This window comes from Bicyclus anynana, chromosome 15, assembly GCF_947172395.1.
Source record: "Bicyclus anynana chromosome 15, ilBicAnyn1.1, whole genome shotgun sequence".
Lineage (NCBI taxonomy): Eukaryota > Metazoa > Arthropoda > Insecta > Lepidoptera > Nymphalidae > Bicyclus > Bicyclus anynana.
Window position 1 is genome coordinate 2,964,014 of NC_069097.1, and position 27,773 is coordinate 2,991,786.

General features: G+C 38.8%; 4 protein-coding genes across 5 annotated transcripts; 2 read left to right on the plus strand and 2 right to left on the minus strand.

The window, feature by feature from the left end:
* Positions 1-111: 111 nt before the first annotated feature.
* Positions 112-5,630, minus strand: LOC112044986 (uncharacterized). Of its 2 annotated transcripts, XM_052885697.1 has the most exons (6): positions 5,471-5,630; positions 3,881-4,237; positions 2,587-3,774; positions 1,489-2,295; positions 1,121-1,413; positions 112-870 (listed from the first exon to the last, which is right to left on the minus strand). In XM_052885697.1, exons 2-6 carry the CDS (start codon positions 4,232-4,234, stop codon positions 261-263), a joined length of 3,252 nt encoding a protein of 1,083 aa, XP_052741657.1. In that variant the 5' UTR covers positions 4,235-4,237; positions 5,471-5,630; the 3' UTR covers positions 112-260. The 2 variants fall into 2 exon arrangements, with proteins under 2 accessions (XP_052741657.1, XP_023936776.1); XM_024081008.2 differs by lacking the exon at positions 1,489-2,295.
* Positions 5,631-18,590: 12,960 nt separating this feature from the next.
* Positions 18,591-19,521, plus strand: LOC112044973 (cuticle protein 16.5-like). The gene has a single exon (XM_024080996.2). The coding sequence runs from the start codon at positions 18,664-18,666 to the stop codon at positions 19,417-19,419; it is 756 nt and encodes a 251-aa protein (XP_023936764.1). The 5' UTR covers positions 18,591-18,663; the 3' UTR covers positions 19,420-19,521.
* A 2,321-nt stretch (positions 19,522-21,842) lies between these two features.
* On the plus strand, positions 21,843-23,326 carry LOC112044969 (calphotin-like). Its single transcript, XM_024080987.2, has one exon. The coding sequence runs from the start codon at positions 21,915-21,917 to the stop codon at positions 23,238-23,240; it is 1,326 nt and encodes a 441-aa protein (XP_023936755.1). The 5' UTR covers positions 21,843-21,914; the 3' UTR covers positions 23,241-23,326.
* Positions 23,327-25,974: 2,648 nt separating this feature from the next.
* Positions 25,975-26,914, minus strand: LOC112044966 (cuticle protein 16.5-like). The gene has a single exon (XM_024080985.2). The coding sequence runs from the start codon at positions 26,843-26,845 to the stop codon at positions 26,060-26,062; it is 786 nt and encodes a 261-aa protein (XP_023936753.1). The 5' UTR covers positions 26,846-26,914; the 3' UTR covers positions 25,975-26,059.
* Positions 26,915-27,773: the final 859 nt, after the last annotated feature.

Consider the following 27,773-nt stretch of genomic DNA (forward strand, 5'->3'; position numbering starts at 1 on the left):
ATTACATATTGACTTACTAATTCAACCAAAGTGAAACCCTTCATCTAAAAAAAAGAGTAGATATCTGTGCAAGAATGAAGAAGGCATAATAATTTTGGAATTAAAAACAAATTCAATTTATTATTTTATTTATTTTACAAAAATACTGCACAAGCATTTACTTAATATCTCTAGACATTACCGTCTAAAGGGAAATAAATTAAAATTTTAAATAATCTCTACATTCTAAAGTTCAGAATATTATCACACCTGAATATAATTTAATAATGGGAAAATTTCCCTGTGATTTGCGAGATCCAGTCTAGATAGTGAGCGACTTTCACGTAAACGCCGGGGACGCCGACTTGGCCGCATCCAATACCCCAGGAGACGACGCCAACTAATTGCCAAGTGCCGCTGCGCTCGCACACTAAAGGACCACCGCCGTCACCTTTGCAAGCGTCTTTGCCATCTTCACCACCGGCACATACAAAGCCAGGATTCAATTCATAATTGTAGCCTAAACGTGTCTGCCTCAGCTGTTGCTGACATTGTCCGTGAGGAAGTATTGGCACATCAACCTCTTTCAGGATATTTTGGTATTTTCCGTTGGAGCCGAATGCGTCCTTCCCCCAGCCGGTAGTCCAACATCTTTGGCCAGCGTATTCCGTGTATTTATCGGGTAAGCAAGCAGGGCTGATATGAGGATACTTTGTCCAATCCACTAGGTGATCTAACTTCAAAATAGCCAGGTCGTTGTCTAAAGTACCGGCGTAGTACTGAGGATGTACATGTACAGAAATAACGTCTCTCTCGATATATGGGTAAAATTCAACATCGTGATTGACATCCCATTCACCCAAACGTACCCTTAGCTCGAATCCTTTGTATCTGTAAAACAAATGACATTCGTTATAGCCAAAGAATTATCACTGAACTGTTTTTTTTATCTTTGATAGGCTTGCGCTTGACTATAATCATGCCATGCCTGATGGTGAGCAATGACGCGGTCTAAGATGAAACGCGCTTGCCTAGAAGATGCCTGACTGTTAATGTCACGGGTTTTTTTTCCATTATTACATAGATTTTTAAGTTATTTATATCGTCAAAGAAAAACAAGGATACAATCAGTTGTACTTACGATTTAATGCAATGTGCTGCTGTCATAATATGGAGTCCGTCAATGAGTGTTCCTCCGCAGACATAAACTGACTCTTTAGGATCTTTCTTTAATATAGCGGCTTGCCATGGATATTCTCCAAATTCACTGTCACCATCTACGTAGGATGGTGTCTTAATTCTGCCATTTATGCCTTGTGAGTGTCTTATTCCACACTGTCCACGATTAGATGCTTGAGGCCGGAGTGGTCGACGGCAACATACTTGATTTTGTTGGCATTGAGGGATTTGTGGTCGGCCGAAGTATCCTTGACGCTGAAGACAGAAATATTAATTTTAATTAAAAACAATATCAAGTCAGATACAGTTCCAAATACATAACTTTGTTACCTCTTCGATTTGTTCGATTTTGGAGGCTTCTATGGAAATATCTCTTTTCTTTCTTTTCTCAGGAAACCGGATTGCTTGGCCTCCCCGGTTTGCCCCAGGATTAGAAGGGATAGTAAGGGAACGTGAATATGCATATCGATTAGCATAGTTATTAACATCTCTATTGTTAGCGCTGGTGTTTGCAGATCTTTCAAACCCATAACTACCAAAATGAGGATTGTGCTCAAGGGACCCATCGTAACTATTACTATTATTATTATCATCATTATCATCGTCATAGTAATCATCATTACCTAACGATCCTTGAAGATTTTCACGATAGTGACCATTTTCATAATGAGAATAGTGAGGTGAATATATTGGTGGTTTGGGAATATAATGCGGTGGATGCACAGGGTATGCATACGGTCTGTGTAAATGGTGGTTATAAGAATATGGTCTATAATGATGATAATGCTCGTGCTTGTTAAGAAGATATTGCTTTTTCTCGTGGAAAATATGCCCCAGTTTATTAACCACGTGTTCATTTGGAGTAACGTGTAAATTCACAAAAGGTTTAACAACTTTTTCACCATAATCATCTTTGGTAACTTGCACAGCCAACAAAGGACTTACAGATAATAAACCTAAATTAATTCCTCCGCTGTTCAATGCAGGACCATAGGGATTATGTATGGGATTTGAGTTGAAGGGATTTATAGGATAACCATGGGAAGGCTGGGGCAACCCAAAAGAGACACCAAACGTAGGCTGCACTTTCTTGTTATTACCGCCATTTTCGCCGAAACCAGTCAACCCAAGGAGGCGCTGCAGTAATTTACGTTTGTTTAAATATACTATTTAATCGAGTGTTAGAATAGTGTCAGTGCCCTTTGTTTAGTTGTTCTTTTACGGTAGTTTAAATAGATATGTAAAATGAAAAAATTTACATATCGAATTAAAATACCAAAGGTTACCCCAGACTTTGTTTGATAATACTGATAAAATTAAATTATGGTATAGGTAAATGGGAGATGGGATTCGTGATGATGTATTTTATTAGGTTAAAACTTAGAATAAGTATATGATATGACAAATGAATTTAAAAAAATAACTCACCGGTTCAATTTCTTTCGCGGCTTCTTTGTCCTTAACTTCGCTGACATCTCGTTTTGAAATTTCCTTAACTTCAGTACTATTTTGGTTGAGTTTTGCATCGTCCAAGGTTTTGTTTAGTGTATCTAGTTGTTCTTCAGTTAGAGCTGTGATGTCGCTTCCCTTATTACGTGGATCTATAGGCAGATATAAATCATCTCTGCGGCCAATAATCTCCTGACTCGGACATTGATCGTAACTAACACATACACATTCGAATCCTTGTGCTTTAGCTTCGTGGTAGTTTTGTTGGTAAAGATTATTATTTTGCCCAAATGTCGCTGGGCCCTGGTTATACAGATTGTTACCAGAACCAACGTTCAATTCCTTTTTGTAAAACTCTCCATTTTGGGATGCGTAACTGCCTAAAGAATTTCCGTATTTTTGGTCATCAAAACCATTGTTGGTGTATTGGTTTGGTAATCCTTGATTGAGGAGATTGGTGCTACCTTTGTTGAACGCACTGTGGCCATATTGTGATCCATATACAGTATCTGTATCATAAACTGGTTTTATACTTTGAGGATAACCGGTCATGGGTTTGAATCCTCCTGAAGAGACGGCGTTGAAGTCTCCTCCAGACGAAGTTATAACGTCAGTAGATTCTTGGTTGTGTAACTGGGTCGCGAGATGACCTACTGACCCAACTGGGATAGCTACGGGTTTTATTATAACCTTTGGCTCTTTGTCGCCATCGCTGTGTACGTAGTGGTGGTGAACATGTTGTTGTACTACAGATTCAGTTTTGCTATTGTGACCAGCTGTGGGTACTTTGTTATAAACAGGTTTCGAGTTTTCAAAGTTATACGGTTCGTTGTTTGCATATATGGGTGCCTTGGTAACATAGTTAGTGTCAAACCCGTTGAAGCCACTGCTACCACTGCTTTGAGAAAATTGGAAGTTACCGCCAGCAACACCGTATTTATCCGAAAATCCTGGTCGTACGTTTCCACCATATCCTGGTCTTCTAGGAGGAATTTTTTGCGGGCGTGGAGGATATAGCATTGGTTTAGGAGGTCCATAAGCTCTGGGCGGGCCCCGTATTGGGATGGAGGCGATAGGTTTTCCAATAGGCTTGATGTCAACAGGTTGGGCATAAATCAATTCATCGGGCGAAACGTACCTTTTCTCTTGAGTTTCTTCATCTTCACACTGAAAGTAGAGAAATATAAAATTAAAATAGGTAGGCATCAATATATTGAATCTACCAACAAGTTATCCACATTTGATTACAGCTTAAAAATTTAAATAAACTTACTTGAATAAGTCCTAAGGTGCAAAGACGGCCTTTGATTAAATTTCTTGCTTCAATATCGTCTCCCGAGTCTAAAGCATCTTTGATTGTTGGATCGCTATACACATCGTCAAAGCCACCTAGACTTCTTCCCTGCTTGCTGCTTACTAATTCGTCAACGATATCGTCCAGTACAGAGCCAGTGGTGTTGTATTTATTCTCTTGCGCTACAACAGTCTCTTCCCCTTGCAACAGTTCTGCTGGCTTATCATTCTCTTGTTCCAAATTTTTATCAGCATCATCTCCGCCCCATGACCAATCTGCAGATATACTAGCTATCGTCAATAGCAGGATACCTAAATGTGTCAACCAGCGCATGATCTGGAAATAAAAATATGAGGTATAATTTTCAACGACGCATAAAGAGTAGTATAGATGGCGAAACATGGGTAGGCGGAGAATCACTTTTACTTTCGCGGACAACGGTTATGTAAGGCTCTATAATGTCGGAGTTTCGTTGCGACTCGAGCAAGCGTCTGCGAAAGCATTTTCCCGTGTTTCGTTAGCATACAATCACACGTGAGGATTAAATTTTAATAAGAAATTATTAATCTTAAATGCAAATAAGTTGTCAACATCATTGATTGATATTAGGAGCTTTCAGGTGGTGATGTATCGACTGTCTCTTTTGTTTTTATTATGAAAGTGGTAATGGTGTCAGTGTCATCAAAACCGGCACAGCTGCCCGTTGGCAAGCGGCGCACGTTTTGACCTGTGCGTCATACTCGCGTAACAACCGTGATGTAACTTCCGAAAAGTTATTCTTTATGTAATGTATTACAAAACATTACTCGCTTAAGACAATTCATAGATCCATATAATTGCATATTATATGTAAAATAAGCGTCTGCTGACGTTTCTGAAAACATTCCGGATTTATGATTGAAAGTCGAGAATTGTTTATTGTATATAGAGGAACAAGTAGATATCATGTGAACTATAAAGTAATAAACACACTTTAGATTAGAATCTCTGGGAATAGTGTTTTGAATTGAAAGTTAAGCATCTTAAACACATTGTGATGTTAAATTATCATTATTTATGTTTGTTTTCCTTTGAAAGTGAAACTGCAGGAACTGTATTTAGTTTCGTCATCTTATTTAATTTTAGGTAATTACGAAATACTGTTTATTTTATTTAAGGCTTCGTAACGGGTGTTTCGTGACGTTAAATCAGTTTGCTCGTTACGACTCGTTATTGACTCTACTATACTATAAGTAAATCATATTTTACTTGGAATCTAGCGTGGAAAATAGCAATCACAAAAGTAAACATTTTTTAATAAAATAGTAATAATAAGTGTATCAGCACAAAAAACAACAACAATCAATTACTTAATTATGTTAGTCCTCTTTCTCTATTAAGATTGTAAGAGTGTGTTTTTCTATAAAACACTCAAGTGTAATCCAATTAATGCATTCAGATGCAATTTAATAAACCACGTAGTTATATCACGTTCACAAAATAAACCACTTCTTATAATGTCACCCCGTGCATTGAATTATGTATTCTCGTAACGGTTTTAATTTGAAATATTAGGCACTATAAACTTACTTTTTAATAACACTTTCTTATTAAACACTGAAAAATGATATCGAATTGTTTTTACTACTTCACTGGCGCTCTGTTTGCGACCGAATGACTGCTTTTCCTACCACCACAACGCTTTATACATCGACCAACATAAAGATGCACGAACTCGGATTTTGTAAGATGATCGACTCAGACTTCTACCACGAAACGACTACAAGCAAATAGCTTGTTGATTTAACCGAGATTTGTTAGTAAATATCGACAGAATGTGTTTTAGTTGTTTCAGTGGTACAAGGTGTGACGTCGGTGCTGTCATTGATCAACCCTATGCTTCATTCATGATTCTATTCTGAATGTATTTGGCAATGGGGATAAAATTGAGGTTGTTACGCCGGATCTGATGACGTCTTATTTTAAAACAGTAGGTACTTATATGATTATTTTTTATATATTTTACGTATACGAATTATTTTTTATACATTTCAAAAATACATATTTAAATAATTTATTTCATATTTGACTTGATTTTACAAATGTAAGTATTATTCTTCAAAAAATGTTCTAAATACAAGCACATTGTTATCATTTTTGAAGGACCTAGGTATAGGTAGAATCAGTGAATGATTCTATAAATATTTAATAATATTTTTCATATTTTATATTAAGTATCAACTATTTTAAAAATAAAAATGTATACGTAGGTAATTAAATTAGAGAAAGATAACGTCGAAAGATATCGTTACATGTGTTTATGTATCAAGATTCGAGAATGAAATTAAATGAACAATACTTCTATTGTGACATAAGGTTATCTAACTATCCGATGTAGGTTATATCCTAGCTTATAAGGACATAACTATATTACGATACTTTCACTTACATATATTTATTTCAAAAAAGGCCCGACCCAGTTTTAGGTTTCAAATTCGCGCAAAAGTGCCTCTCTGAGTTAGTCCGCTACTATCTTACTCGACATCATAACAATGGCAGCAAAAGGCTTGTTGTTTATAAAAAAATTGATATAAAAATCCACCTAAATCGAGAAACAAGAAATTTCTAAATTTTTCTATTCTTATACAGGATGCTCGGGAGTATTTTCCATAACTTCAAGGTGTAGACGAGTCCACTTATAGGAGCCGAACTGCAATACTTTTTTAACTAAAAAATAAAAACTTTAATGTTTTCATAAAAAGTCATTCGAATAATTCCGACATTGTCAGATCAAAAATTATTACCATCTCATAAATTATGTTAATAATCATGTTTCATTTCATTTCACGTCATAATATTTTTGTACATTAGTAGCGTGTCGTAGCAAAAGACTTCAACGCGCGTACTGCGTTCGCTACTTTATTAATCTTTTAAAACGTAACTAATTAAGGGTATGAGTTAATAATAATCCATTAGACTATATACATTTTAGTGACATTGCATAACGAAATACAAATATGCTCACGCTATAAAAGGTGCTATATAAGTGCTATTAATTAGATTTCACTTGATGTTAAGTGATGATGATGATGATAGCGCGACAACTTGTAAGGGACCACAGTTCATGTAACCTATGCCCCTGACTGGTACCAGTATGTTAAATCTTTTCACGATACCTCAATGCTATTACCTAAGGTGATCAGTAGCCACGGCTGAAATCTACCGTCAGGTCAGACAGAGCCAATTTAGAAGTATGTTTAGGGTTCTCGAACCCAGGATTGATGTTTGGGTCATCTCGATGTCGTCTCCCGATGAGGTCGGACGGGTGTATGGGCCTCGAGGCATTGCTCATGAGCAGGCAGGTCATCTTCTCCGGTAAATTCGGGGGGAGGGGTACGGGCCTCGAGGCTTAGCCTAAATATGCATAAGGCGCGGGGGATCTAGCTCTCCTGGTCATTTTCTTCGAGCCCCTTTCGAGGCTGAGGCCTTGTGGTCCTCTTCACGAAACCTCTTAATGGTTTAGATTTACAATTGGACCCAATAGGTGGCGTTGAGATCGTTTTAATGTTCGACTATTTCTCATTATTCCTTATTTTTACATGCATTAATTTTATGTGAAAAAATCATGAATAATTAATTATACGAGTGTATCAACTTTAGGACTATATACAATGCGTATAGGGTCTGCTAAAAGATATTCGATTTCAATACCTATTTTAAGTATTACCACATCACATGGTATTATGAAAATATAATTTCCGACTAAATCCGTTTGTAACCAAGGTCAGGAGCCCTTATAACAAATTGCTCAACAGCTTTACTCATCTGACACATTTTTTCAAGGTTCTCGAGCAGGATTTGTTTTGGGCATTGCGTTTGCACAAGAGGGGCTTTCCATTGCAGCGCTAACCGGACTTGTGCGCGCAGCGCAACGGTCTGACGCTAGCAGCTTGCGCAAGAGTTCGCTGAACCATTTCTATGACTTGCCGCATTGTAAGACATCGTCGTATAGGGCGGTACCTTACTTACTTATACACTTATTGTCTTTACCATAGACTAATAAAATTAGCAGACGTTATCTTACAGGGGAGATCACCTACAACGTGGTTAAAGAAGGTCCGTAAGGACCTGAAAGATAAGGGCATGACAGACGAAGACGCAAAGGAGCGTACAAAATGGCGCCACATGATTGGGAGAGCCGACCCCGTATAAACGGGACAAGGCGAGGCCGAAGAAGAAAGTATCTCACTGTCAAACAACTGACGCACCATAATGTCTCCAAGTATCTATGAGTGAGTGTGAAGTATATTGCCAGATTTAGGTAATAAATGATGGTTTGTCTTCATAATATGTGCATCGGTGTGCGTGTCGGCGTGTACTTATATGCGAACTGAAGAATTGAAGTGCGTCATTCAGGAGACGGAGTCTAGAGTTTTTATTACGTCTATGGTCTATACGATGATATTAGTACGAGTATATAGATTGATATGCGGTTATGCAACGCTGGTTGTTTTGATGAACGTCATAGGGGAGCGGTTACACTTGCATATTATTATATTACTTATCAACGTCTGGGCAGCACTGACTTGACTTACTAGTGTAGTACTAGTTAGTCTGCTGGTACGTAGAACGATTTAGCCGTTCCGGTACGTACCTATAGAAACCGTCACAGGTAGGTATAATTAGCTTGTTCTTTTTCCAAGTTAGTCCGCTTCCATCTTGAACTACAAACTCTTAACACTAGGTCAAGTTTGAACAATCTGTTAATACACATTTATATGATATTATACGATGACAAATATGCTTGGAGGCAATTGGATCAGCTTTCATTTAGTAAGAAGCAGTATTATTTATAAAAAAATATTCTAATGATAATGAATAATGTAAATGATGGCAAATGATGTTTTTAAAAGAACCTATCTTCCGAACCAGTGGTGGAGTCTCCAGAAATAGTCTAATTTGACGTTTTCAAAAGTGCCTAATTGAAATAAACGAATTAAAATTTTGATTTTGATTTTTGTCCTATTTCTAATTAAGACCGTGATTGTTTTGTTTAATTATATCATTATCATTTTCATGTCATATAATAGCGCCATCTTTTATAAGCACGTTTAAAATATCGGTTTTAACGAACCAGTTTAAAGTAATTACGATTATCTCATAAATATGACATATTGAAGTGGTTATGAGCTAAAAGTTTTACGAGGTGGCGTTCCGAGTATCTTAAACTGTCAATACCTATATTGATTAAATAATACCATTTTTAATTTTTTGTTGTGAAAAAATCTCCTCCGAAATTACTTTTGTACTCCTATAGAAACGAGTAGCATACGCAGGTAAAATCGTGAAACACAGCTAGTTTTATTTCGAACTCAATGACGGCCACAATACCTATCACATACATATATCTACATGTACACTTTATGACCGCTTTCTTTGACGATACGCTTTCTGCGTGCGTTGATAGTATTTTTGTATCCAAATACTAGGTATGTGTAAGTGGCTGCGAATAATTGATATCTCAGACCGATTACATTTGGACCTGTCATCATCATCATCATCGTTAACCCATATTCGGCTCACTGCTGAGCTCGAGTCTCCTCTCAGAATGAGAGGGGTTAGGCCAATAGTCCACCACGCTGGCACAATGCGGATTGGCAGATTTCACACATGCAGAGAATTAAGAAAATTCTCTGGCATGCAGGTTTCCTCACGATGTTTTCCTTCACCGTTTGAGACACGTGATATTTAATTTCATAAAATGCACACAACTGAAAAGTTGGAGCTGCATGCCCCGGACCGGATTCGAACCCACACCCTCGGATTCTGAGGCAGAGGTCATATCCACGGCTCATGGTTCTGCCTTGGGCTTGTATGGCACTCAAATTCACCAACAAAATGGTCTATAACTTTTTTTGGGGGGGGGGGGGGATAGACTCATATATCGAAAATATTGAATGCCAATAAATATATCCGTGTAATTTTAACACAATAAAATATATGTAGTAATAGTATATGTATGAAATCTATAGATGTAGTTTGTATAAACACGTTTGATCATGATCATATACTTTTCATAGAGGGGTAATGTCTAGCGGGGCAGGTCCTATGGTAATTAGTCTGAAATTGATACCTCCACCACGGTGCTCCATGCGGTTCGATGGGTTGGTGGGATAATGATTTGATTATGTACGATATCGAAACCGACGACTTAACATGCCCTACGAACTTCCCGATTTAAATTTCTTTTTATTAAAACTTTATATTGTATTCCTAAAATTGCCAGATATGGAGATAAGAAAATATTAGGTACCTGCTTACGAATAGAGCACATACTCTTGACTTACATTATTTTTGTGGGAAGATCGAAAAAAATTCAAAAGAGAATATCTATATTTATAGATTATAGTAATAAAAGTAAAAATTACAGAAGAGATTAAATTCCAGACAAAATGTTGTCGTGAGTTGAAACGTGAACCATTTTCGTGATTCTCTATGTCTGTGAAGTCTGCCACTCCTCATTCTGAGAGCTCAGTATCCAGTCTCAGCTCAGCAGTGAGCCGAAAATGGGTTGCTAGATGATGAATGGTGAAGAATTATCTTATGTTTATTCGAACCATTATCTTCCAAAAGTTCATTAACCTCCTAGTCGTGATTGATCATCGCAATGCACCATCGCACGATGTGATTGCTATAAAAAATGTAAATACCGCTCCGACTGACCCGAGCATTTGTTAGTTAGAGGTTACATAACCGGTGCGATGATCTCAACGGTTTACATCTCCGGACAAAGCGCATACTCATTTCAGTGTAGATTAACTTTGTTGGAAAGCTGAAATCTGTATGTTAGTTTTTGTTAATTAAATATTATAAAACAGATGACATTGCTTACTGGTAAATTTGTTTTAATTTACATTTGTATTTGTAGTATGCATTTGTAGGTTTTATTAAAACGCAAATCGCACTTTTCCATATTCTAACGTTAAAATAAAAAAGTTTTCATTTCTTTTATAAACACACCATGCTAAGACATCTATAGTATAGTTGCTTGTCTTTCAATCAAGTTTTAATATTTTTGTCAGGCGTATTATGTATTCGAAAATTATGTATCTCCAGTAGCGGGCAGTTCATAATGCACTCCTTCTCCAGTAGCGGGCAGTTCATAATGCACTCTTTCTATACTAGCGGGCAGTTCATAATGCAGTCTTTCTACAGTAGCGGGCAGTTCATAATGCACTCCTTCCGTTCCATTGCGAACGAAATTGGAGCAGTCATTTTCTATTTTGAGAGTAGGTAGGTATAGTGCCTTAGTTAAAAGCTTTCTGCACGCCACTGTATTATCATATTATAATATCAAAAATAACAAAAGGTTATGCTTTTTCATTCATTTAGTTAACAACCAGCTCCAGCTTATTATTCAGGGAAAGATAAAAATAAAACGAAGGCCTGGTCGCAGACGTACATCTTGGCTCAAGAACTTACACCAATAGTTGAGTAAGAGTTACAGTATCGGGGAACAGTGAATAAAGTTAAATTAACCCTAATGATTGCTAACCTTCGATGGCACTAATAGAAGAAATACATATTACACTGGATTTTCTTCATTCAACCCGTAGAGCGTGTTTATTCAATGCGAGAATTAATTGCCAAATTACTGGGAACTTAATGTTGTAATTTGATCGCGGGTTTTCCGAGCTGCTTCTATTGCAACTCGCGGTGGAGGCCATAGGTGCCTTATTCGAGGAATAAAAACTATAGAGCCGTCGAAAAAAAACTATAAACTATTTTTTTTATTTTTTATTATTAATTTTTTTTTGGTAAAATCGAATTATTTTACGTTAGAGTTCAGTTTCTAACAACTCCCGCGTGAACCATGAATGCGTTAATGAAAGGTTAAACAATTTGCAATTCATATTTCAGCCAAATCGGTTCAGTACTACGGCGTAAAGGAGAAAAAAAACCTTTATAATGTTATTAGTGTGATGTAAGTAATTTATTTAAGACTGCTTTTTATATGCCTTGAAATAAACGAATTTTAAATTTAAAAACATTTTTTTCAAGTTACTTCTTAGTAATGTTAAGTTTATGTTATTTTTAAGTGGTATGTTTCTGTTGTACCCTGTTATTTTATAATACAATCTTATATTCTGTGCTTAGTTATTCGATATTAGTAAACATTTGTATAAAATATTGTAACTGTGTTTTATCAGGACCTTTATTCTATGCTATAATTGGAATGACCACACAAGAAGTGTATTCTGCAGTGCCAAAATTGGCACCTCTTTCTAGAAAATAACAAGTTTTCACAAATTGCAACGTATGATATGATTTCATACAGAACCACAGCTCAGGTATGCGTGGAAAATTTGACATCCAAGTTTACTTTCTACTCACGTACAAACTACCTTCTAACGTAGCATCATCAAAGTACATTTTAAAAGTACGGAGCCTCAAAGTGATAGTTATAATGCTAATATTATAAAGCTGAAGAGTTTGTTTGTTTGTTTGCTTGAACACACTAATCTCAGTAACTATTCCAATTTTAAAAAATATTTCAGTGTTAGATGGCCCATTTATCTAGTTAGGTTAATGAGTATATTATCCCCGTTTTCCTACTGGAACGGGGTCAATAATATACCTACTAAATACTTGTTGTTTAATTTATCTTTTCAATTACGTAAAAAGAACTAACCATTATTGAGTAATGAACTGCATAATACAAATGTTTTAGTCTGAAGGCGTGCTACGGACGGCTGTAGGCTTTGTTAAATCGATGACCTACTTTTAGTCGATTGAATGCTGAACCACGTAACGCTGGGCTTCCCTGTGTTCCTGTCAAGGTCTGTTTAGTAAAGACTGGACTCTGGTTTTTACGTTCATTATACTTGTAGCATTGGACACGCAATATCTTTATTGAGGTGTTGACCTTTCTGGAACATGTTCTTTCATTATGAAACCTATCCTAGTTATCATCATGATCATTACAGATATTTTAACGGCCTACTACACAAATCATCTGTCTAATAAGCCAGGCCTTATAGGACAGATGATTCGGTTTTATTTTTCGTGTTGAGTAAGTGGTGATGGCTCCATGTGGGACCACTACGGCGACACCGGGGGGTTTGGGCGAGCGTAGAAGCATCGCCTGATGAGACCCGAAGGCTGAAATAAAGATAAAGGACGGAACGACTTTTTCAGGGTGTCTCCTATGAGACTCGGACCTCGACTTAGAGGGCCATTCGGGAGGGGGTAACCGTGACCTGAGTGAATCAGTCCGGACGCCCTCAAGATCGTAAGTTAAAAAACCGATTGAATGCTGAACCACGTAACGCTGGGCTTCCCTGTGTTCCTGTCAAGGTCTGTTTAGTAAAGACTGGACTCTGGTTTTTACGTTCATTATACTTGTAGCATTGGACACGCAATATTGTTATTGAGGTGTTGACTTTTAACAACATATTGTCCCTTGATTATGAAACCTGCGAGTTATCATCATTATTATTTGCAGTTTATTTTAACGGCACACTACATAAATACTGTCCTATAAACCAGGCCTTATAGGGCAGATGATTGGGATCTTAGACCGACCACATCTGCTCCACGGGTTGATATACGCTTAGAAACCGCGCGGGGTCAGCTAGTATTCTTTATAAAAACAAAACTTTCTGACAAAGTTTTAGCCTTCCTAAAATGAGGTATCACAGGCTTTTAGACCAAACTTTAATAACGCGCTTTATTTGTCTAATCTGTTGACACTGTGGCGCCATCTTTCTTGAACGCATATCGACACAAAAAATTTTTCTTACACGAGATAGTTCTTCATTAACTCTACCCTCTTTAGTGCCTATACCCACAAGTAGATGGATCTTATTTTAACTCTATTAAAGTAAACTATGAGGAAATTGATGTATAGAATAATTTTCATCCGTTTGTATAAGTGCCACAAACTTATCTGGCCTATTATTTATTTACAGTTTGCAAAATAGCGACCTCCATGATATTAGTACCAGTTTTGACCACCGGGTCAGAAAACTTTGTGGCAATATAGATCAATAATGTATTGTACAAGTAGGTTCTCTGTGATATCTTACAGAGAAGTGACATCTACTAGCTACTGGTGAAACTAAAACGTTTATTTGTACATCTTGATCTTGTCTAGTGTGTATCCATTCACCAACAGCGCGGCAACAAAGCAAATCAGGTATACCAAAAATTTTCTTAGAAGTCTTATCACCAAAACAAACCCGTCTTGTCACTAAAATCACATATTTCACTTACGTTATACGTAATTTCTAAAGAACAAAGTGTCTAAATCCTTTATTATACGCATACAGTACGAATTACACCAAAAACTACACCGAATTTACGATTTATTCACATTTATTTTCTGAAAAACAAAATCACAACGAGATTAATTTGCACAGCTTAACTACGATTACGGCAATTTGACATTTCGTAACGCTAGATTGTCTATGAAAAGCAAGGATGGGTAAATAACATCGAGCGTTAACTTATCGATAAATGATAATGAATGATTCTTTAATAATTGATGTGTTGTTAGTTTAAAGATGGGAAAATGAAATATTTTATAATCATTTTATTTTAAAAAATTGTTTTTTAATAAAAATGTTATACAATAGATATGCTCACGTTATTCTATAGCGTAAAAGATATCTTACGAATAGTAGCATTATTCAAACACTGGTATGGATAACATTATCTCAATACGATTTTTAATAAAAATCGTCAAATCAAGATTTTAACAAAAACTAGCAATGTAAATTTAATTTGCAAAATACGCGCGATCAGCTGTTTTCCAAGAGGTCAAATAGGCAGGTCACGACTAATAGGTATCTATCTATACAAAGTCACAAACATTCTGCGCGACGTTGTATTGCCGACCGCCGCCGGTGCCGAGGAAAATAATTGCTATCTCTCTCTAACCTAAGCCGCGCGGCGTGGTTAATAGGTATTTTCAAAATATTGAAACTTTAGGTCCTTTCGCTAGACGCTACGCTATTTTTTCTTTAGTTCGTGTTCGGCGGTCTGTTGACAAACAAACCAAAATTCAAAAACCTTTGTGTATGTTCTATGTTATGTTAGTAGTGATTTTCTGTAACGAATACTCATACAATTGTGTCGTTTGTATTGTGTGTGTTGACTGAGAAGTCTTGAAATGCTTAGATCAAATCAATTCAGTACTCATGAATATTGTACCTACTATGACGACAGAACGTCTCGTAAACGAGAAACAACCTGAAGTAAGTTAATTACCTGTACCTAGTTAAAAACTTGTAAAGTATAAAAAATAGGTATTAGATAGGTAAGTGTAGCCAGCCGATTTGCTGTCGATGCGTACGTACCTACTCGTACGTACACAGTAGATTGCGGGGCGTTGTTATCGCATTGTTCGCTGTACATTGCGTGCTCAAAATTTTCAAAATCTGAATTTTCTCATTTCCCACGTAATTGTTATTTAAAATATCGTTGTGGAACCTAAATTTAACCTCTTCACGCAGTTTTCGGTATCATGTCCCTTACACCCAGTATGTACGTGGATACGTGCACACTTTTTTGAAGTATAAGCAAATCTTGGACGTTAGTACGTCCCCAAAAGATTAAAGAAAGAGACGGCCGCGTGGCGCAGTGGGTAGTGCTTTTTGCATCCACGGCTGTGGGTTCGATTCCCACAACTGGAAAATATTTGTGTGATGAGCATGAGTGTATATAAGTATTTATATGTAGTATTTAATTGTATATTAATACTATAATATCAACTATCTTAGCACCCATAACACAAGCTACTCTGTATGCTTACTTTGGGGCTAGATAGTGATGTGTATTGTTTAAGTATATTTATAATAATAATAAAAAAAGATTACCCCATTTCTTAACCACGCGTACCCATAGGCATAAACCGTGCACCGTTCACCGTTTGTGACACGTGATATTTAATTTCTTAAAATGCACACAACCGACAAACGTTACTATACGTTCCCTTTTAAGATAACGTAGTATAGTAACGGATGTTTTAGTTTAGGTATTTCAGTTATAACGATACCTACTTGATATCGTTCCGATGCCCGCCGTTAAGTTCTCAACCCTACTGATTGTCTTTGATTCATAGTCGGCCATTATTGTTGTGTAAAAAAGTCATCTAAGTAAATTTCGAGTATAGTTCTACGTGCTCTGCATAGATGCGAAATAGTGACCTCCGTGACGTTCGTTCCAGTTTTGGCCACCCGGTCAGAAAAGTTTCTGGCACTTTTTAGATCAATAATGTATTGTACAAGTAAGTTCTCTGTTCCCAGATACTTATTAAACTCTTTAGTTCTCTGCGATATGTTAAAGAGAAGTGACATCTACTAGCTACTGGTGAAACTAAAACGTTGAACACGAAACGTTTACTTTTACATCTTGTCTAGTGTGTATCCATTCGCTAACAGTGCGACAATAAAGCGAACCACGTAGTTTAACGTGCACTGTATAGATGGCAGTGATTTAGCTTTAAGGCCACCAGTCATCGGCTTTGCTTTATTCTGGATACCGTGAAACGGATTATAACACTAGCGGACGCCCGCGACTTCGTTCAGGTGAAACTCGATGTAAAGTTTCAACTAATCCCTACCCATACCCTACCCTGCCCCTACCCTACCCTACCCTACACCTACCGTACCTACTGACTTTATTATTATTTTTAATCTTTAAAAAAGTTATTGTAAATAAATGTACAACTAAGAAGAAAAAAATTACTAAAATATTAATTTCTAACCAGATTGACACACCCACATACTTCCTTTTAAAAATAATATGCTTGATGAAGTAGGTATACCAATATTTCTTTTTGTCTGTCTTGTAAAATTGAAGTGTCTGTCTTTGATATAAAGATAACTGTGTTTTCTCAAATGCATATGGATATTTATACGATACCAAAACACAAACAGACTTTTTTTAAATGTTCGTCTGTCTTTCTGTTTGTCCCGGCTAGTCATTGAAGTTTGTGAAAAACCGAATTTCACGTGGGCGAAGTCGCGGGCGTTTGCTAGTTCTAAATAAATCAATTTAATTTCATTTGATTAGTATGCCCTCAGAATACAGAAAAAGATTGTCATTATTGCGTAGTTATACAAACCTATACGTCTTCATTTTTCCCAGCAGAACCTGCCCTCCGAACCGGTAGAGTGTCTACAAATAGTCAAACTTTAAGTTTGAAAAGGCCAGTAAACTGATTTTTAACCATTAAACAGTTTTAAGATTTAGATGTATTACATAGTTTCAAGTTATTATGTAAGTACCTAGTTATGTGTTTTACTAACAAATAAATGATTTCTATTATATTATATTCTAAATACTTTTAAAAAAATATCAACTAGCCTATTTGTTGTACAAGATGATAAATCCTTCCTTCAATACATGTTCGGAGTCCTCAGGGAATGCAGTGCATTTTGCATCTATGAAGTGCCGTCGCGCCTGTAACACCGTCAACTTCCTTTTATTCCGGGCAGATATTTATTACCAAAATTTTTGAAATTCTCAAAAACTCTCTATTATATTTAATACACAGGACTCGAACCTCGTGATCTAAAGATATATAAACTAACCATTGAACCAATGAGACGGGATTATTTACATATTTAAGTTTCTGATTTTATTTTAAGAGCCATATTCGATTACCTTATCGACATGAGATGTCGACCATGCGAGTTGAGTGGTTTGCGTTTTATATTGTAATTGTATACGATAATTTGATCTAATTGAAAGTGAAATAAGTATGTGTTGTATATAAATACCTACTTACAAATTTTAGTTATATAATACTAATGGACCCGGTCAAGCTTCGCTTTGACTTATGTGCGCTTCTCCCAACCTACCCTACCTTACCTCTACCCTACCCCTACCCCTAATCTATAAACGCTCCATATAAACTTCCACCCGCCATTTTAGGGAAGTAACGGATTAGAAAGGGACAAGAAGTATCCTACGAATATGTCACTCTCCATCCTTTCAACTATCTCCACTAAAAAAATCACGTGGTGTTTGTCATTCTTTTATGCTGTGAAAGACGGACAAACAAACAGACAGACAGACACATACACTTTCACATTTATAATATTGTAGTATAGTATGGATAATCCAGTCATAATTTGGTGGAAAATACAAGATTTAGAAACAAGATTTTAGAATACAAGATACAATCATTACATACAACAAAGCTCAAATTGCTACCTCAAAATTCCAACTACTTCGTACAAAACTAACCTAACTAGAATGTAGTTAGTAGGGCAACAGGCATAGCTACATTAATAAGGAAATAATATGATCAAAGTGTTCTTAAACTTGCTATGTAAATTATTTTTACATACTATAGGTAGCTATGAATCAATTATACAATACAATTAAATATTGTGATAAATGAGGTACGAACTACATCGATACCGGATGTTATTTTTGTCTCTAAATGTTACTGGATCACAGTACATCCTTAATCGCTCTTGTTTCCTCCTCGATAATAGATTTTATCACTTGATATTAAAATGCCAATTGGCTATTAGTGGCACTTTGAAACTAAGAAGTTATAAAGATCGACCTTTTTGAGCAACCAATTTTGGCGACAGCATACAAGGACGTCTACTAAGTGTTCCTATACGCCCAACAACGATCTATAACCACTTATGAATAGATAACATGCTCATGTATAAATAGCAGGACGAGTAAGAAATGAGCATCAGTCAGCCGTGTCGGTTTGAAGTGATCTTCCGGTATTATAAACACAGACCACGTTCACAATGAGATCGCTGGTGGTGTTGTGCGCTGCGTTGGCCTGTGTTGCCGCGCAACCGGCTAAGAACGACAAGAGGTCCATCGGCTACGTAGCTTACGGAGGCGCTGTTGTCGAGCCAGTAGTAGAAACCGTATACTCCGCACCTTCAGTGTACTCCGCTCCCACGGTATATGCCGCCAACACTGTATACGCCGCTCCAGCTGCCGTGTCTCACCAGTCTCGTGTGGACGTGAAATCATCTCCTGCTTTTGTCGCCACCGCACCAGCTGTTGTTGCGTCTGCACCAGCCGTTGTTGCCGCCCGCACCTACGTTGAGCCCGTCGTGAGTGCTCCCGCGGTCGTCGCTTCGCAAGTGGTTCCCGCCGCTGTTTCGCACCAGTCCCGCGTAGACGTACGCACTTCTCCCGCTGTCGTCGCTTCTGCTCCCGCTGTCGTTGCCGCTCCGTCCGTCGTGGCCGCTGCTCCCGCTGTCGTCGCCGCGCGCACTGTTGTTGAGCCAGTGAGCACCGTCGTGTCTGCGCCCGCTGTTGTCAGCGCTCCTTCCGTGTACTACGCTGCTGGTCCCACCGTCTACGCTGGCGGTTCCGCCGTGTCTCAACAGTCTCGTGTGGACATCAAGAGCTCCCCCGCTGTGATCACTGAGCAAGTAGTGCAGCCCTCGTACGAATACTTCGCTTCGCCCTCCGTGGTCGCCGCCGGACCAGCCGTGGTCGACGCTCGCTCTGTCTACGCTCCCTCAGTTTACTCTCTCTGGAAATAGGATGCCAAATTGTAATTACTTTTTATTATTAAAAAGTTAATTATAAAACACGAAAAATTTAAAATAATTTGCCCGAATAATGAATAAATTTTAAAATAGGAATGAATTGTTTCTTTTGATTGACTTTTTGATTTTGTCGAATTTCAGCATTTGTAAAAAAAAATATTGTATACTGCCACAAAACAGGAGTACTTTTTAAATTAGATGCGTATATATTTATCATTTTACACGCAGATATAACTTTTTATAGATGTTCGTTTGGATGATTATTTTATGTTTGAATGAGTACCTTAAGTTGGACAGGGTTTATTTTTATTGGCATTGGACTTCGAAGATACACAAGATATTTTACCCTTTTGATAGAAAATGTATAGCGTTAATATCAAGATAGCTTGATAGTAATATTGGTACGTTTATCATAGTATAAAATAAAAATGGATGCCAAATTATGGTCTAAGACGTTCTATAATGTGGGCTGAAAAGCAACGGAATCCAGGGCAACCAGCAAGTATGTGTAATTATAGTTATTTTAAACTATTCATATACAATATGTAAACCATGTACTCGTAGATTATGGAGACAATGATAATTTTATACTACTAGATAGGTTACGTGCCTACAAAATCAACGCAAAAAATGAAATTAAGACAATTAAAACACTTTTGATGCGCTGGGATGAAGGAAAGGAGATTTCATTTATATTAACATTTATATCTAAATGTCTATAACAAACTCTTTTACAGTTTCTACTCCAGAAATTTTCACAGTTTATCTTTAGATAATTTCTATCTCTCACAACATATTAATTAAAATAAATTAAAACTAAGAAACGCCTGGCGCAGCTGCTGAATACGCTCAATTTTGTAAGCGTCGTAAATATTCGCTCATATCGAATGACTATGTATTTGCGGCGCTTGCCTTTGAGACTTTAGGCCCATGGTCAACAGATACTAAACAATTTTTCAATGCTATGTCTGACAAATTGGTCCATGCGTCAGGTGACCCAAGAGCTGGCGCTTATTTGGCGCAAAGTTTAAGCCTTGCCATCCAGAGGGGTAATAGTGTCAGTGTATTGGGTACCTCTGGGTGAACAATTAGATGGTCTGTATTTCTTATAATAATTTTATTTCTTATAAATTTAAATTTAATATACTGTTAATCTACCACAATTGACTCATTCAGGCTGAGAATTCTTTCTGAAAATTTTTTACCTTACCCAGGATTTAAACCCAAAACTCATCATCAGAAGGCATATAGTCTAATCAGTGTTCCAAAAAGAAGAAGAAGAAAAAGTATGGTAAGAATGGTTAATCATATCGATTTCGATAATTTCAGTATCAAACATTTGTAGTACCTAATGCTTTGTTTAATGATTTATTCTTGCATAATTTCTGTACACAAAGTTCCTATACAATTTTGTGTTAAATTACTTCCTCAAGGGCTATTCTTTAATGACAAGAAATATCTAGCCCAGGATCCGTGGATCATTTTACAATTGATTACTTTCGAGTTAATTCTCCGTGAGTAGCTTCATCTTGATGAGACTAACCAGATGTTTTTTTACTGTTGCTTAATTAATAGTTATACAATTTAAAAATACCCACAATTTCTTTCAAATTGCGTGGTACATTATCTCGTTTCGACGCTCATATATTTTATTACCTCTAGTAATCTAACGTATATATTATATTATATTTTTATATATATATATATATATATATATATACTTAATTATTTATATATATAATTACATATAATGCACCTTCCCGCTCTTTCTTCGCAAGTTCTCTCGTCAGGGGTTGCCTGGTAGAGATTACTTATAGTAATAAAGCCGCCTTTGCATGCTAAGTTTAATTTATGTTTTCTAATGTTTCAATTTATAATTGTATTTTTGTGTGCAATAAAGTATTTCTTCTTCTTCTTCTTCTAATTAGCAAGTATTTTCGTAAATAAAAAAGTTGAGCGTCTCGTCAAGATGAAGCTACTTACGAAAAATTAACTTGATAGTAAACAATTGTAAAAATGTTTTACGGATCCTGGGCTAACCATCTAATTATTTTAATTTCATTCATCATACTTACTTTTAAAATGATAAATAAAGATTTATCTGTCTTCGTCTCTTTATAAATACGATTATTATAAGAAAACAACGATTTATAAATGCGTTCATTCACAACTAAAAGCATATATACAAATTGAAACACGACTTTGTAATAAAGAACTTCCAGGTTACCTAATAATTATATCGGAAGTATTGAGTTGACTGGTAGCATCAAATATCTACTTATTCATGTGAGTAAAAGGTAATATGAACAAGGTTGATTACTTTCATTTAACATTTGACATTGCCCACTCACTTAATTTGAATTTTAAGCCTAATATTAAACAAAAACTTAATTGTATAAAAAGCGGTTACTATCAGTCTATCGACATCAGTCGGCCGTGCACGGTTTGAAGTGATCGCGTTCGTCAGACAAACACAGACCACGTTCACAATGAAATCGCTGGTGGTGTTCTTCGCTCTCGCCGCTGTGGCTTGCGGCTCCTTTGTGCCTCTGGCGCAGCCCGCGCACCACCCCGCCATCGTGCTGGACCCTCACGGACGTCCCTTGGACACCGCTGAAGTCATCAACGCCCGCGCCGTCCACCTCCAAGCCAAGGCCCTGGAACCCGCCCACTACGGACACGCCGCCGTCGCCGTCGCTCCCATCGCGCACTCTGCTGTGGTCGCCGCTCCCGCTGTGGTCGCCACTCCCGCTGTGGTCGCCGCTCCCGCTGTGGTCGCCGCTCCCGCTGTGTACGCCGCCCCCGCCGCCGCCGTGTCCCACCAGTCCCGTGTTGATGTGCGCACCAGCCCCGCCGTCATCGCTCACGCCGCTCCCGTCGTAGCTCACGCCGCAGCTCCTCTGTGGGCTGGAGCCGGACACTACTTGCACAAACGTTCCTTGGGCCACGCCTGGGCCGCTCCCCTCATCGCCCCCGCCGCGGTCTCCCACCAGTCCCGCGTGGACGTCGTGTCCAGCCCCGCCGTGTACTCCCACGCTGTGGCCGCCCCCGTGGTCGCGCACGCTGCACCAGTCGTATCCGTTGCCCCCGCCGCTACTTCTTACCAATCGCGTGTTGATGTACGCACCAGCCCCGCTGTCGTGGCTCACGCCGCTCCCGTTGTTGCCGCTGCCCCCATCGCAACCGCTGCCGTAGTAGCTGCTCCCGCTGCCGCCGTGTCTCACCAGTCTCGTGTTGATGTGCGCACCAGCCCCGCCGTCATCGCTCACGCCGCTCCCGTCGTTGCTCACGCCGCTCCCGTCTGGGGCGCTCACGCCGCTTCCGCCTGGGGCGCTCACGCCGCCGCTCCTTGGGCTGGAGCCGGACACTACCTGCACAAGCGTTCCTTAGGACACGCCTGGGCCGCTCCCCTCATCGCTCCCGCCGCGGTCTCCCACCAGTCCCGCGTGGACGTCGTGTCCAGCCCCGCCGTGTACTCCCACGCTGTGGCCGCGCCCGTGGTCGCGCACGCCGCTCCAGTCGTAGCCGTTGCCCCCGCCGCTACTTCTTACCAATCGCGTGTTGATGTACGCACCAGCCCCGCTGTCGTGGCTCACGCCGCCCCCGTTGTTGCCGCTGCCCCCATCGCAACCGCTGCCGTAGTAGCTGCTCCCGCTGCCGCGGTGTCGCACCAGTCCCGCGTGGACGTGCGCACCAGCCCCGCCATCTCCGTGGTCGCCCCCGTAGCGCACAGCTACGTCGCCGCCGCTCCCCTCGCCCACGCCGCTCCCCTGGCGCATGCCGCTCCCCTTGCTCATGGCTACCATGGTTGGTGAAGTGCAGATCTGACGAATAAAAAGAAAATAAAAAAATATATAGGTACTTATAAAATAGAATAAAGAAAATTATTAATTTAATGAAATATTTTATTTCTCTTACTATATCTTTTTAAAAATATTAACTGATTTAAATAAAATGATACAGTAATAATACTAATTGGTCACAACTCATAATTCATCAAATTAATTGACCCAAAGTAAAGATTTAATGAAGTCATAAATAGGATACATTGCCTTAAGTTACTTACCTGAAAATATTTTTCTCAAACATCATATTATATTATGCCCTTTTTTAAAAGAAATCAGTAAATTTATTTAAAAAGGCATTCGAGAAATTCAAGAAATAATTTTATTACCTACTATATAAATTGCGTCACAGATTTATAAATCGTGGCCTTACATTCCGGTGCAGTTAGTATTAACGCACAGTTTTATTGCCTAGATGTAGAGATTGAATGGAACTAACGTATAGAGAAGTAATGGCCGACTGTGATACAATTTCCGTGACGGCTGTGTCAACAGCGTAATGTGGGAAAAATGTACGTAAAAGGCGGAATAAGCTCATGCATTTAAAAATATCTATTACTAGCAGACGCCCCGGGTAGTTCCCGTTCCCGTGAGGATACGGGGATAAAATATAGCATAAGACATTCACGAATTACGTGACTTTCTAGTGGTAAATGAATTTTCTAAATCGGTTCAGTACTTTAAATAAGAGATTAGATTAGAGAGGTATGAGATTTCCCTACAATACCATAAATTTTACTCTTTTATAATATTAGTATAGACGAAGTAATAGCTTTATTGGTACTGTGTTAGCCTCTGTGACTTAGGATGTCCTGGTCCTGGGGCACGCCTGCAATATTGAGCTTTCGTTTCTTCTATACGAAATTTTTAACCGACTTCAAAAAAAGGAGGAGGTTATCAACCTATGTTTTTTAATATTAGTTACCTCATAACCTCGTGATTTATTAACCAATTTTGAAAATTCTCTTTGTTTGAAAGAGTATATATACTTCCAGATGCATCAAAAGTGTACATCCAGTAACGACTTAGAATCTAACCTATTTTAAGCGTTGCATGTTTAGAAAAAGACATTCTTATTTAAAGCCATACAGCACTTTAAGGAATGAAACTTTTCAATTAATTGCTATTGTTATCTACATTGCTCAACAGATTGCCTTCAATACATTCAATATCTTCGTCGTTGCTTGCTATATTTACGTTCAATCAATCAACAGCCTGTATTTGTCCACAGCTGGACATAGGCCTTTCCGAGCGCGCCACCACACACGATCCTCCGCCTTCCTCATCCAGCCACTTCCCACTACCTTCTTGATGTCTCGATGAACGATGAATATTTGAATTAAGCCTAACTGTTTCCATACAAATTACTAGCTAAAGTCTGTTTATATGATGATAACGATGAGGATGATGATAATTATGATGATGACGAAAATCTTGAAGATGACGATGAACACGACGACTATGATGATAATTGATAAATAAAGCTTTCATAATAACTTGATGCTTATTTTTATCTTACAAAGCAAAATAAATCATTTTAATTATACTTAAAGTGTGCATTATTTGAAATTTGCTAATTTAAAGTCAAATTAATTTAAAAATATTTATTTCTTTCATAAATTTAGGTGAAATCTATTTAGTTTAAGAATGATTTTAAGTTTAGTATGATGCGAGCCTGAAACAAATGCGAAAAAAGGTGTGTCACAATTTAAATTTCAAAAGTGACTGAAAAATGGGACCGGAAATAAAAATGTCAGAATTCCACCGAATTAATAAATGGACTTTATGCGACAATTGTTTTACGCGATTATAAAATGGCCTTATCTTCTAGTTCCCATTCACTTGTGTAATTCGCGGTCACATCCCCACGGGAATAAAATATAGCATACAAGCAGACGCCCGCGACTTCGTCCGCGAGGAATTTAGTTTTTCACAAATCTCGCGGGAACCATGCATTTTTCCGGGATGAAAAGTAGCCTATGTGTTAATCCAGAGTAAAATCTATTTCCATTCCAAATTTCAGCCAAATCGCTTCAGTAGCCGCAGCGTAAAAGAGGAACAAACATACTTACACACTTACACACAAACTTTCGCCTTTATAATATTAGTGTGAAGTGTGATGACACTCACAAACAATGTAGAATTTCCAAAATCGGTTCAGTAGGTCCAGAGGTAAATAACTAACTCACAAACGTTGACTCTTTCATACTATTTTGTAAAATCATCCATTTGATCCGTTGGACGTGGCACTGTATTTTGAAGGCAGGGCAAATATTGGCTATGTTAAAAATAAACGTAAACAAAAACATTTTGTCGTATACCGCATTCAAAATGTGTTCGTATTATGTTATAATGGTGGTAATTTGTTAGCAGACGAAGTCATTTATTGCAGTTAAAATCTTGGATTTTTCTTCTTGGAGTTCTGGAATTCCTAACAAAGAACGTAAATAACGCATTCCCATAGAATATGTTCAAGGGCGGATGAAATAGGTACACAATCTAGTTCAAGATACTTTCAATTAATAGACTATATGTCTCAAAAGGACAAAATGAGCAATATTCGTTAACTAAGAATAGGTTCTTACATCCTATCTCACTATTTTACCCAATATTAAGGCATGTATAAAAGCTTGTAAAAGTCAATTAACCCATTCCTAACTCTTAAGTAACTTAGTTGTATGGTATGCAAAATAAAACATTGTAGTATTTTCTTAATTTATATTTAAATTAAATATTTTTTTTTATTATTTTTAATATTGCATTAAATAGGTATTCGTCAGATCTGCTCTTTACCAACCATGGTAGCCATGAGCAAGGGGAGCGGCATGCGCCAGGGGAGCGGCGTGGATGAGGGGAGCGGCGGCGACGTAGCTGTGCGCTACGGGGGCGACCACGGAGATAGCGGGGCTGGTGCGCACGTCCACGCGGGACTGGTGCGACACCGCGGCGGGGGCGACGACCACGGGCGCGGCGTGCGCGACCAGAGGAGCGGCGTGCGCGACCACGGGCGCGGCCACAGCGTGGGAGTACACGGCGGGGCTGGACACGACGTCCACGCGGGACTGGTGGGAGACCGCGGCGGGAGCGATGAGGGGAGCGGCCCAGGCGTGTCCCAAGGAACGCTTGTGCAGGTAGTGTCCGGCTCCAGCCCAAGGAGCAGCGGCGTGAGCGCCCCAGGCGGAAGCGGCGTGAGCGCCCCAGACGGGAGCGGCGTGAGCTACGACGGGAGCGGCGTGAGCGATGACGGCGGGGCTGGTGCGCACATCAACACGGGACTGGTGGGACACGGCGGCGGCGGGGGCGGCGTACACAGCGGGAGCAGCGACCACAGCGGGAGCGGCGACTACAGCAGAGTGCGCGATGGGAGCGACGGCGACGGCGGCGTGTCCGTAGTGGGCGGGTTCCAGGGCCTTGGCTTGGAGGTGGACGGCGCGGGCGTTGATGACTTCAGCGGTGTCCAAGGGACGGCCGTGAGGGTCCAGCACGATGGCGGGGTGGTGCGCGGGCTGCGCCAGGGGGATGTAGGAGCCGCAAGCCACGGAGGCGAGAGCGAAGAACACCACCAGCGATTTCATTGTGAACGTGGTCTGTGTTTGTCTGACGAACTAGATCACTTCAAACCGTGCACGGCCGACTGATAATTTCGACCCGCTCTCGACCATATTTATACTGAACGGATATAATTAAAAAGTAAGGCAAATTCTGTGGGTAATTGGTCGGGGTAAAGCTAGAACAATGTCAGGTGTCAATAAAATGTTTGACCTCGTAGTCGTGGCGGTCATAACGAAAGAATTTCGTGGTCACAGTATGTAGTGCGCAACGCATGTGAGTATTACCTCTGCAGAGATAGCATCAGTTAGCTAACCGTCGACGATTCGCAGTATTTTTATAATAACATATTTTAAAAGCGCAGTTCAAAAGGCGTGAACGTGATTTGAGTTTTACGAGTATATTTTTGGAGTGCATAAATTTAACACAATTGCAATACGGAATAAACGATTAGCATTTCAAAACATTAGGTTGCACAGTCGTTCACAATTCAGGTTTTGTCGTTAGGTATCCTATAATTCATTCAATGGTATATTTGTAGAATGTGAGTCGAAAGGCAGCCTGGTTTGAGCAACCGGCAGTGGGTTTACACAAAGAAAGGTATTGAATTCTATTTCAAGCTCGTTGCTGGCACGTAGATTGGATATCTATATCCAGTAAGTTTTATGACCCCAAATTATGCATATAATTAACCAATACCTTGATAGGAATACCTAGCTAAGTGTTAACTTGGCTAGGTAGTGGCCTGACCACGGATCATTAAACTTGTAGAACAACTTTACGAGTAGGTAACTAGGTGTATTTTAAAAGTGGCTTAAAGTATGTCTATCACTTGTGTTTTTTTTTATCTTCTTTTGCGCCCTCGTAAGGAAAAGTGATAGGTACCTATACTAGAGTGCATTTCGTAAGTTAATTCCGCAAGAATACGTTTTCGGATTGATTTTTTGTAACAAT

What these genes read in the sequence shown, in the direction of transcription:
- LOC112044986 (XM_052885697.1), bottom strand. Translation starts at nt 4,234, where the DNA reads ATGCGCTGGTTGACACATTTAGGTATCCTGCTATTGACGATAGCTAGT. An exon ending in CCGCGAAAGAAATTGAACCG is followed by an intron (nt 2,296 to 2,586) that starts GTGAGTTATTTT and finishes AAATTACTGCAG; the next exon opens with CGCCTCCTTGGGTTGACTGG. An exon ending in GCAGCACATTGCATTAAATC is followed by an intron (nt 871 to 1,120) that starts GTAAGTACAACT and finishes TTTGTTTTACAG; the next exon opens with ATACAAAGGATTCGAGCTAA.
- LOC112044973 (XM_024080996.2), top strand. Translation starts at nt 18,664, where the DNA reads ATGAGATCGCTGGTGGTGTTGTGCGCTGCGTTGGCCTGTGTTGCCGCG.
- LOC112044969 (XM_024080987.2), top strand. Translation starts at nt 21,915, where the DNA reads ATGAAATCGCTGGTGGTGTTCTTCGCTCTCGCCGCTGTGGCTTGCGGC.
- LOC112044966 (XM_024080985.2), bottom strand. Translation starts at nt 26,845, where the DNA reads ATGAAATCGCTGGTGGTGTTCTTCGCTCTCGCCTCCGTGGCTTGCGGC.